Source organism: Seriola lalandi, unplaced genomic scaffold (genome assembly GCF_002814215.2).
Source record: "Seriola lalandi dorsalis isolate HSWRI2012SDOR001 ecotype SW California unplaced genomic scaffold, Sedor1 jcf7180002054855, whole genome shotgun sequence".
In the NCBI taxonomy this organism is placed as follows: domain Eukaryota; kingdom Metazoa; phylum Chordata; class Actinopteri; order Carangiformes; family Carangidae; genus Seriola; species Seriola lalandi.
Window position 1 is genome coordinate 981545 of NW_019525408.1, and position 12102 is coordinate 993646.

A 12102-nucleotide genomic window follows, 5' to 3' on the forward strand; every position below is an offset into this window, starting at 1 on the left:
TTTCACACTGCCTTTATTTGTAGCTATCAAAGATTGTGATTCATGCCATATGACTTACAGAATTACATCTTTAGCACATTCACTCCTATGATTCCCAACTGCCCCTCTATTTATCAGAAACCCTTTAAGTAAAATTCCTATCCAGACTTTGAAGGATTTAACTAAAACCAAACTTACGAATGCACTGAGGGTAGTAATAATATCCGTCAGCACAGCGGTCACAGTTTTCTCCAGCTAATTGTGGCTTGCAGATACACTTTCCAGATCCCATTTCACAGCCGGCTGTAGTCCTTTGATCACACCTGCAGGCTGGTGAGGATCACATGTTTTTATGAAATAGAAAAACAAAAACAAAAAAAACACACATACATATATAATATATATATATATATATATATATATATATATATATATACATACATACATACATACATACAGACATACATATATAAAAATATATAAATATGACCACATATTAACAGGTACATCAGTGTAGACTAACATGCACATGTATACACATCAACAGAGCACAGAATTACTGATTATAAGGCATCAGACATTTACTGTACATAACATAAAATCTCAGTAAGAAGTACACAAAGCTTTCAACCATCCATCATCTCAAAATGAAAGAGCTCAAAAGCAAATAATTACTAAAGCCTTACTGACTCTGACTTTTGCCCAAATGAACACCTTCCGCTGTTAAGCTCAGTTAAATGAGTTTGTGGATTCTAAGGGTTACTTTGCAAAGCACTCAGGGCAACCTGTTCAGTTCCACTACTTTCTAATGTCCAAACACAACTGGCAGCTATTTATATGTCTAGGAACAGCTATGGGCCATTAAAGTAATGTAAACACCAGCAGAGCCCAGTTTAGCAATAATACGTGCTGTGGTGCCAGTGGTTGTGCAATGGTGCCATTTGTGTCCGTCTCAAACAAGACGCTGATGCGTCTCTTTGAACTGAACACTGTTTTGGCTTTGTTTGTTAGTCATAAATACTGTAGGTCAAATACCTACATGGTGAGGCATTATTTTAGGTACCAAGCTACCTGTTGCTGTCTCTTAGAAATTTGACCGACACCAAGTTTCAACATCAATACGTTAAATTAGCATAATATGTTTTTATTGTTTTTTTTTAAGACAGCAGAGGAAACAGAGGAAAGCATTTCATGTTGATGTAGATTACCGTAGCAACATCTATTCAACATCTCACAGGTTTTTGCACTGTGGATTGGTCATATTTCCTCTTTCAACACTCAGGTCCTCACCAAGCAAACTTATTTCAAGAAAAAAAAAAAAAAAAAAAACCTTAAATTTTTTTTTTAAAAACTTAAAAAAATGGGCATTTCAGTGTTACAGTTGACAAACAGTGACTGACGAAGTGAGTGAGGAAGTGACTCACGTATGCATCCACTGGGAGACTCAGGAGGTATTCCATAGGGTCTGTAGAAGCCTTCAATGCATCGCTCACAGTTCACTCCCGCAGTGTTGTGCTAAAGAAGAAAACAAAAATAATGTGTGAGCCATCCCTCACACAACACTGGGTATGGTGAACATAGGTGCCGAAGAGAAAACACAAGTTGAGGATTACAAGAAACTTCTTTTCACTCTTCAGTAGAATCTCTAGTTTCTTGGTGCACATCTATTTATTTGCATATTTCTTTTATTTTTCAGGACACAACATTTGGATATACTGTCTGCATCTGTATCACATTCAATAAAAGACTTAACATAATACTCAACACAACTTTATTTTGACAAAACAAAATGATGCAACATTAATTTCTGGGATTGGTAAAAGGAAAGTGGGTAAATTGAAAAAGGAAGTTTGTTTTGGCCTCACAAACCCATTCGTACAAGCTGCAGTGTAAATGGTGCAGTATGCAATGCTCCATAGAGAACTCTATAAGGCAATATGGATTTTGTCCTCAATTTTTTGTGCCCGCTCCACCCCTACAAACACACACGTACACACACAGGAATCAGTTTAGACTTGATATGCATTTCATACCTGGCAGTTGATGCACACTCCCCCTCCGTCGTACCTGCGGAAGGTGTCTAAACTTGCTCCCCTCTTTTCCACCTCTGGGTCGTAATAACAGTCAAAAGCATGGGAGAAACACTGGCAGGCTGAGGAGGAAACCCCCCACGCATGCACGCACGCACGCGCACACACACACACACACACACACACACACACACACAATTATTCTATATGCCTCAGCAAATTACCCCTGACTTCCCTGTCTGTATTTAAGCACCTTAAACTACTCATTCTCCGAAAAGAGTTATAACTCTGGTTGTAAAGTATTAAGAGAAACTATAAAATCCAAACTAAACAAGACGGCACATCCTCTTCCTGTATACCACCCCGGTGTCTCATTCGTGTTTATGAATGTTTAGGGTGCATTTCCACTGCATGAGTGCACTCATTGGATTACAAGTCTTCTTCATCTTTCTCTCTGCTTTTGTGGCTGCTACAAGGTCATACGTTCTTCATGAAGGCAAAATCTGTCAGCAGTCCAAAGCAATTAGATTCCAGCTGACACAAGGTCTGTTGGCTGAGTGGATGGCTCACCGATAAGCTGGCATGGGGGACTATATGATAGACTGTTGCGGGCTTGGCTAGCCGACTGACTAGCTGGCTAAGCAGACAAAAAGCAGTTATCCTGAAGCTAGTTGTTCACTGTGCTGTTCATCACACATACCATATGAGGAATGTCTTCTCAACTCTACACTGAGGCTCTCTACAATACCATATCAGGGCATCCACAACAGGGTTTAAATATCAGAGGCAAGAGGACACTTCAGTCCATTCTGGGAGGAGGGGTCGTAATTCAAAGAGCCAGCAGCATTGGGAAAAAGCAGAGTGGGGTTTTGTTGACCAAAATCTAATTAAACATTGAACATGTACACTTACGCTGACACTCATTCGGGCTACTGACAGTCGCAGCACGCCATGGTTTCTGGTTAAATCCTGGGCAGCAGCGGTCACATGACTCACCGCAGGTGTTGTGTTGGCACTCACACTGGAGTCTAAAGGCAGGAGATGAGACAGATGCTCAGATTCTAATTTGCATATTAGTAGCATAAAATCCCAGAACTTTCTTTAAATGTGCATTGATTTTTTTTAACCACTTAGGGGCTGCAAGCTGTAAACATCATTGATATATTATCACCTTAGAATGCCATTATGGTGAACATAATAGCAAACAGCTGCCTAATTTCACAACCAGCAGACACAGTGCAACATCAGCATTAATTTAAAGTCAAGTCAACCTGCTGAATGTAATCCAACATGTACTCTACTTTTAGCTCTTTAGCTGTTAGTTAGCTAGTGCCAACTTTGTCTGTCTACCATTTGGTGTTGGACAAGTAGTGTATCAGTGCTTTTTTGCTGAAATCAACTTCTTGCCATGTATGGAAACTATGCTGATGAAAGTGGTGAGATAGAATCAAAAAAGTTTGGGGCCGTAAAACCAAAACAATGAGTTTAAAAACGTTAAAACGTCCCTTAAAGCTGAGGGGAAACTGTAGAGTTGGGTGGTAATTCTGTAAGAGTTTGTCACTCCAAGCAACAGCTTTAAAAATTTTACACATTTGACTTAATTATAATATAAAAATATTGGTTAAAGCAGCTTTGAGAAATGAATCCTACATTGTCCTGTTGGTTCACTGCATCATTTTATCGCTTATATTGCCATTTTACCAACCATTAACAATGTCACAGTCAGTGATCAGTGTAATCTGCTGCCTTTTACAATGGTGATGTCAGTGTAAAAACATATGAGGTAATTGTGATTCCCCAGAAATGACTCACTATCACTCAAATCACTAGATTTGGTAGCATCTGTGTGGTCATTGTCTCATCTCACTACACTACTATACACACTGGAGCCCATTGTGCAGGAAGACTTGAGCTCTGTTAATGACTTAAGTTAATTTTTGAAATGCTCAAAAGAAACTGGTTTTGCATTTTAAGTCATACAAATTCTTATATCCAGAGAGAAGCCCAAAGCGACAATAACTAAGCTGTTAAAGATGAATAGCATTTCTTACCTGTTTGGATTGCCTGAGTTACGCCCCCCACCACACACCTGTGCATGCCCATGACAAACACAGCGTCCACCGATGCTGATGTCTTTGATACTATAGTAATACTGTAAACAAAAAAAAAGAAAATCTTATCATCACCACACCATTTTAAAATAACAAGTGTTATCAGCAGCTCAGCAACATCATCCACACCAGAACAAATGTCTGGCTTTTGCTTGGCAGTAAAAGTGAGTCATGCATATTGACAAGTACAAACTTACCTATGACCTATGAGCTGAGGTTAACTGCATGAGATGAATCAGTGCATTATAAAAAAGGATAAGATTAAAATCAGCAGCTGAAATCACATCACTGATTTATTCTCAGCATTGTAAAAAAGGGCATTAAAGAGCTGCTTCTGACGTGAATCCTGAGGACACATTTCTGGAATTAAGTCTGCAAGAGAGAGCAGTTTCACTAAAGCTATGATACAGGATATCTTAAGCCACTACTCGAACATTAACATAGGCTTTAGCTTCATCACTCTGACACTGCTGGTTTTTATTAACATATTTTCCTGCTTTAAGGAGAGGTGCCATATTCTGCACCTGCATCCTATGGGAGCTGTCCAAACCAGTCTTGGCAATCTCTGTCAAAGGAATAACCATGATGACTGGACAGACAGATCTGGCACTAGGCCTCAACAAGGATGAATGTGTGAGCAAGAGAGTAGGCCAGTGTTTGTGTCAGCAAAAAGGAAGCTGGAAGGTAGATGGCAGAGAGCTGTAAATTTGGCTTGCCCAAATGGGAAATAAGAGTCTACCGGCATGACACATTTTTGTGAGTTTGTATATTAATTGTCTTACCCTGCGTGTGACGGTGGGGTCTCTCTGGGCCTTGGAGATGAGGTGTCCCAGCAGGGTGCTGGTGCGGAGGAAGTGTAGGCGGATGTTGGTGGCCTTTGTGAAATCTCGCAGCACTGGTGAGTAGGTGAAGTTTTTGGACCCCGGCCGACCGTTGACCAGAGACACCACAATCTGGAAAAAATAGCATTCATTTCATTTAAATGCTTTTTTTGTATCTATTAAAAAGGTACCAATTTTTGTTTCGTTTTTTAAATCATTTGATGTGATATTTTACCTCTCCATTCTCCAAAGGCACAATCCGTGAGTAATCTGTGGTGCAGAGCTGGTCATCATCGTTTATTATCCGAGCATTGGGCTGCTTTCCAAACCTTTCAATACACTCATGCTTTGAATCTGCCAAAAAACAAAACAAAACAAAAATCTCTCACCCCAGCTCCATTCATTTTGAAGTAAAATGAATGACTTCTGTAAAAGTTCATTTCTGTTCCCAATTTATATTACATATACACAAATACCTAGTTGATTAAGCACTGACAACTGTTGTGTTCAAGTGGGTGTGTGGAGCTCTGGCATCTGATATTTAAGAGTAAGCTGCCAAAACGTCTTGTATTCATTAACCATAAATAAATAATATAAATAGATAAATGTGAATTTGAATGTGAGAATATATTATTTGAATTATTTGTGGATGAGGAAACAAACCCTTCAAAAAAGAAAACCTAGAAGCTAGTGAATGAATCAAGAGAATTGTTCAAGAAGTTAAGTCTGTGCTGAAAAGGAGAAGCTCTGAGATTGTAAAACTGATTAGTCAGAGCTATTGGTCCCAACAAGTTCGGTGTTTCTACCAGAAAAGGTCCCAAAAACACATAAACACACAGATACTTACTGTCTCAACTGTTTTAAGCAGGTTGATTAGTGTAGAAGATCTTCGCAATGGGCCTTTTTCACAGCAGACATTTCGACTTGTCATAGCAGGAAAGGCACAGGTGTAATTAATAACAATAATAATGGCTGCATTCCATTTAGCTGTGCCAATTCCAGGGCTCTGGTTCTGCACATTCTGAATTTCTGACACATAAAGGGATCTGAGGCCGTCGTTAACGTTATTAGTTACACCTGTGCAGGCAGTCAGACTGTCAGCCATGAAAAAGGCTTATTGTAAATGTGATGTGATGATTTCAACAAAAGCGTCTAATTATGAATTAAAAACTGCTCATCACTACATACGGGATTTTGGTAACGTGTAGTTGCTGCTGTTGTGTTTTTGAACTACATTTCGTAGAAATCTCTTTTCAGTCTCTTTCTGTTTATTCCAAACATACCACTGTTATATCTGAAGAGTAAGCTTCCATCGGGGGGGGGGCTAAATCACTATTGTTTTTTACAGTTAACAAATGAGAACAGCAAACATTTATTTACAAGAAAATTTTACAGATTTGAATTTTGTACTAAAATACAAACATACATTCCTGATTTATCGGGTTTGCTTTCAAATCCCTAACATCTGGAGGGCTGGCAGGTTATATGTGTAAGGCACTTGCCCATAATTTGACCAACAATTCCAGTGGGTTATTCAGTCATAACGTTTAAACATCTGATTCATAGCACAGGAAATAAAGAAGCTTTGTTTTTAGAATACAATACAAACTAAAGCCTTTGCTAAATAAAAATACCACATGGGAACTTACGTGCAAAATACTGCCAGGGGGTGTAGGTTCTCCCGTTGTCCACAGAGCGCTCTAGCACCCACAGGTCAGGACGAGGTGAATTAGCAAACTTGATGAGGATGTATGCCACATGGAAGAGCTAAAAAGCAGAACACAAAGAGCAGGCTAAACAACAGGCAGTCACAGCTCTGAATGGATTTTGGCAAAATGTTTTGTAGTTTCCTGTGCTCTACTTGCTCTCTCAAGTAAGGCCCCAATCTTGGCCGGCAACTCTGACAATACTCTTATTTCCTTTCTTGTGAAAGCCCGGGCACAAAATCAGCATGGATGTATGACTGCAAATGATAGTAACAGAACTAATGATTTAAATGGGGATTTAGCCATTGCACTAAATCAAGATCAAGGCTTCCTGTTTTGAGCTTTTCTATTATTGCAGCTTAACTTCAGCAGTATCTGTGTGGCCATACAGCAAAGTACAAACAATTCACCAACATTTGTCAGCAATAAAAGTGGTACAGGTGCAGCCAGCTTAGTGAAAAGACATCAGCGAAGCCCACATGAGCCACATCTGTTCTCTGAACTCTCTATCTCCACCTTCCATCAGAATATACAGGCCATACAAGGGCAGAAAATGATGCAATGATTGAACACTGAGCTTTCTTTCAGATTCATGGTGCCATTTTCTTTGCAGTTCATCAACATCTTCATCAAGCCATAAAAGCAGGGGACTTCAGCCTGATTGGAAGTTTCACAATAGAAAGGTAATTTGTGACAGTCAAAGATCTCTTTGTCATGGTCCGGCATGGATTGGCGTGGCTTGGAATTTAAACCCTGCGATACCAACCTGCACGTGACACATACAGTGTCAACAAAATACCTTACCTACACCTGACCACCACACCCTGTCTTGTGTTAATGAGGCTGAAATATAGTTTATCTTTGTGCAATTTCAGTGCTGGCATGGATCCAAAAGCAACACTTAACATGTTTCAAAAACAGAGTACTGTGGGCATATTTGCTAAACTTGTAATACCTGCCCTCAGGATTGAAGTGTTGAATGGAAACTGTACCTTAATTATTGTGTGCTATTTAAATAACATTTCTATAGTCTGTCTTCTCTTTCAGAAGGATGGGATGAAGGCAGGCCCACACTCGTCTAGCATCCCTCAGCAGCTTGATGAAAACCCCCACGGGCATTTGAAACATTCAGGTTTCTGTCTCTCTTTACATGAGGCAGAGAACTATGCTACCATATCAAAGCAAAGTAACAAACGGTAAAGGCTCTGCTGTGGAGTCATGGACTGTGTAAAGAAGGATCACAATTATCTTGATGGATTGCTCCCCCCCATCACTGAGAAGAAATCGCCTCAAGTTTAAGTAGTTATTGGGTTGATGGATTGTGAGAGAGTTCAGAGGTCAGCTGCGGAACTGCCTGGCCTTGTTCTCTGAAAACTGTCAACAATCCCTTTTAACAAACAGAAAATCATTAGGTTGCAAATCAGGAATAGTCTGACTGTCTTTTAATCACTGTTGCCATCGAGAAAACAGTCAGTGTGTAAGTAAATAAAATAGCTTAGAACGCCTCCTCCTGACCTCAACTCTGAATGGGGTGTGTCTTGAAATTAATCAGAGAGCAAATCCACCCAAACGGAACAGGATGCTCAAAGAACAAAAAAAGATTAACAGCACACACAAACAAGACGTGGGATGTTCTCCTGCTAAAAACAGAAGCAAGGATTTTGCTGGGGAGCTGCTTACTATCAATATGCTGGCTCTGCTGAGGACCGGGGGGAAGTTTAGTTCACATGGGTTGTGATGACGTTAAGAGAGGGCCAGGGGAAGGGAAGCAGGCGTGTGTGTGTGTGTGTGGGGGGGGGGGGGGGTAAAAAGGGTAGGGGTGGCTAGAGACGTGCTGGCTGGCATGCCAACCCATCTCAGATTCCAAACATAGCGCCACATTCCCCTTCCCTCCTAATGCCCTCAAAGCAGAGCATGCCACCACTTTCAAGAACCTGTCACTGACAACAACACACAGCAGTGAAAATCTTCTCCGCCACTTGTCATGGATACGGATAAAGATGGTAACTACAAGACAGTTTCTCTGATCCTAGGTCAGTCCGACATAAAATTTGTGTTTGTGTGTTACTCGTCAAATGTGAAAGATAATATGTGTATGTGAGCACCAAGTGAAAAGGTGACTAGTGCTGGATATCAACATACTATATAAATGATTATATTATTACTGGTGCTCATACAACTAAGAATCTGGCAAAAGTATCTGATGCTAACTTTAATGGAGATCACCAATACAAATATACTGATGAAAAAATCATAATCATAAAACACTGAAATACACAATCACTTCTTATTTACTCTGACTCCCGTGGAAAATGAGAAGTGCACACCTCGTCAGCACTGCTGCTGAAATTTCACATGGTTCATAATTATTCAAAACAAAATGTAACTACCACAACTTGCTTTTTCTACACTTTGTGCAACTGACTGGGGCTACAATACGTCCTTCAACCATCAAAAGTTTCTGGAAAACTAACACATGACAAGGCGAAAATGAATAACACTTCCTATAATAATTGTAACGTAGTTTTGCGATAGTGTTTCACCATCTGCATGTATCCATGAAACATATATAATTATGGGTCCCAAGCTCGCTTATGCACGCACAACAGCACCACTGCTGAAACAAAGGGGAAACACTGCTCGCCCAACTTTAGTCAAAAATTCTGATCTTGGCTGAATGTGGTGATGTCATTCACTGTGGTATCTAATACTGAGTTGATGCCAGTCACTGAGTGAATCCTCCGGAAACAAACCCAGTAAGAAACAGACAGCACGATCTTGGAAGAAAAGGCCTGTCCTGGCACGGCTTTGCTTAATTTCAGGCCTGCCAGTCTAAACACACACTCTTGAAATATGTCCAGCACCTACGTATTGTTTGGAAGGAGCATGAAATATCGTGATGGCATGCTAAGCACACCAGCAGAGGATTCCAGTGGCGTAGAAAGACATGAAACAGATTGACAAGCTTGTGGCAAAACATTTGCAATAACACCTGAGCAGAGCCATCTGCCCCTCCCTGCATCTGCAGCCTCAGGGTTTAGACAAGGGTGTCATGCCAGGAGGTTTAGTGTAGGAGACTGTGGGTGGGTGTCAAAAAGGTCAGGGGTTGAGCTGTGACAGGTATGGACTGTTTGACACATACCCTCTTTGCCTTCTACCCCCTTCTCAAATTCCTGACCTTGGTGCCCTACAATAGTGTCACATATACAAGGTATAAAGTATCAGATCTCCTCTAACCTTCTAATTAACACAACAAGGCAACAGAGCCAACGCCATCCCTCATGACCAAACACCATTTTAACAGCAACATATTAACATTTTTACCTTTCTCAATACACTTGTAGCAACATGTACATTTATTTTGACAAACACACAGTCACATCATTTGTAAATCTGCTGACACTTCATGCCCAAAGTGTGTTCATGTGTATATTATCTAGTTTGGATTATTGACCCCTGACAGTTAATTCCCAGTTTCTGTGTGACAGCTCAACCATGATAAATATGTGCCCATAAGTGTGAACTGCAGCAGGAGCACTGCTGCCTCTACACACAGAAGTCCAACTCTCTAACTTCACACATGCCTGCACTTCAGGTAATGGAGCCGTGGAGCAGTGTTTCACCCTCAGAAAAAAATCTAAGTTCTGGAAAAAAAAAGAGCTGATTGCGTGACCCTTTGCCAGTTACTCTCATTGCCGTGCCTGCCACGTGGATCTCTTCAATTATAATCTCTTTGTGTTGATTAAATGAAGTGTATTGTAAAGTGAACTGGTTAGGAATTTCTCACAGCCTTCTCAATCATAAATCAAAATGTCTGCAACAATTTCCTTTATGGTCCTTTATTTCTTAATCTACACTTTTAATATTCTAATTTATTGTATTGCTCTAATAGCAGGTATTGTATGCTACCATGGGAGGTTGAGATGTGTGAGTACATAACTAATCGAATATCTAATCATATCATATAATCATATATCTTACATTTTCAGAAAAAAAGAAGTCAGCAAAGATCACAGAATATCCTTATCCCAAATTCTAACCAAAGAGCAATGCAGAACCAAGAGGACTGCATCTACAGTGAGATCAGAGTCCTGACAGATAAAGGCCATCTGAGTGAGCTCCTGAGAGTCTGATGTGAGATCAGAAGAACGCAATTCAAAGGAGAGGAGGCATCACCTTCTGTTGGAGTGGATCAGCCCTGCCAGACAAGGCACGCTGCAGCCCAGTGGGGTGGAACAGTTGCCCTCCAGTTTGTAACAATGCAATGTACAACTGCTTGTCTGTGTGCAACAGGTGGGTGGTGGAAGGGGAGAGGGGCAGTCTGTTGTATTTTCCTCTGTCTCCATGACAGAATTAGTTATATGGTAACAAAGAACAGTTGGCTAAAAGTCACAAGAGAATTGTAGTTGTACCAGAAAACATAGAGTATATGCAAGTTACTACTTGTTAGCAATGTTCTCATTGTAAAAGCCTGAGGTGCAGCTGCTCGAGAATTTTCTGCATTGACTATATGTTTGCCTCTTTATTAAATGTCAATATTAAACCATTACAAAGAAACTGAAAGTTCAAATTGGCGAATAAAATTTGAGCATTTTTAAATGAGTACATTTGGGTTTATTATTACCTAAATGGAGCCTTGGAATTGAGAAGTGAGAATTATTGTATTTTACAATTGTTATTTTTTAGGGTTTGGGTGTAATACTGTCTCTCAATTAAATTATAAATCTTCATTAAAATTGACTGCAACACAAAGATAACATTGAAATGTGAGTACAAAACAATGATGCAAGAACGGGAATAATTTAGTACAATATAAATCATTGTAATATTGCAAAATTGAACCGAGGCGGTGTTTGTTCCCATATTCACTAGACCTCAGATGAAAGTAGGCTGATGGATGTGCTACTATTCATGAAACAGCCCTACCAAATGGGTCAAGGAAAACTCCTGCTCTCTAACACGTCCCATTGCATCAGTGCCTGCGTCAGTAAACCTGTGACCACTAATTAACATTTCCATGTATGAATTTATGACAATGGCCTTGAAAAGGTGAATAGATCCCACATTAACCCCCACAAGCTTTTCCACTCTGGAGCTCCAGATTTAGGAGGACATGATGCACTCGCCAAGCCACAGAGCTAGTGCTAACTAGCATGAGGTAGCTGTTAGCGGAGTAGTAAATATCTGCTGGGTTGGCCTGGCGCCTCAGGCAGCCTTGCTAAAGACAGCCACTTACATCACCTCCATCGTCACCACAGCAATAGGGACATGTCTAACAGCCAGTTTTGTCTCTAGGGTCAGACTGTGCCATCTGCACTGAATGAGCAAATCTTTATTACCAAGCATATGTTTTTTTTTTGCATTACATATTCAAATCACATCATACCTCAATTGGGATTATATGCTCTACATATTCACTAGCCACCTGCTGCATGATTCAGAAGGATACAGTACC

The 12102-nt window shown here is 40.2% G+C and overlaps 1 protein-coding gene across 3 annotated transcripts in view; it reads right to left on the bottom strand.

The window, feature by feature from the left end:
* Window positions 1-12102, bottom strand: part of LOC111670470 (laminin subunit alpha-3) — a 53831-nt gene that overhangs the window by 36616 nt on the left and 5113 nt on the right. For all 3 annotated transcript variants that reach the window (XM_023427189.2, XM_087179567.1, XM_087179568.1), the window contains exons 3-10: window positions 6591-6708; window positions 5177-5295; window positions 4903-5073; window positions 4061-4161; window positions 2922-3037; window positions 2013-2131; window positions 1404-1494; window positions 178-309 (exon numbers count right to left, since the gene is read on the bottom strand). In XM_023427189.2, coding sequence (XP_023282957.1) covers window positions 178-309; window positions 1404-1494; window positions 2013-2131; window positions 2922-3037; window positions 4061-4161; window positions 4903-5073; window positions 5177-5295; window positions 6591-6708 — 967 coding nt within the window. The remainder of the gene's footprint in view (window positions 1-177; window positions 310-1403; window positions 1495-2012; window positions 2132-2921; window positions 3038-4060; window positions 4162-4902; window positions 5074-5176; window positions 5296-6590; window positions 6709-12102) is intronic.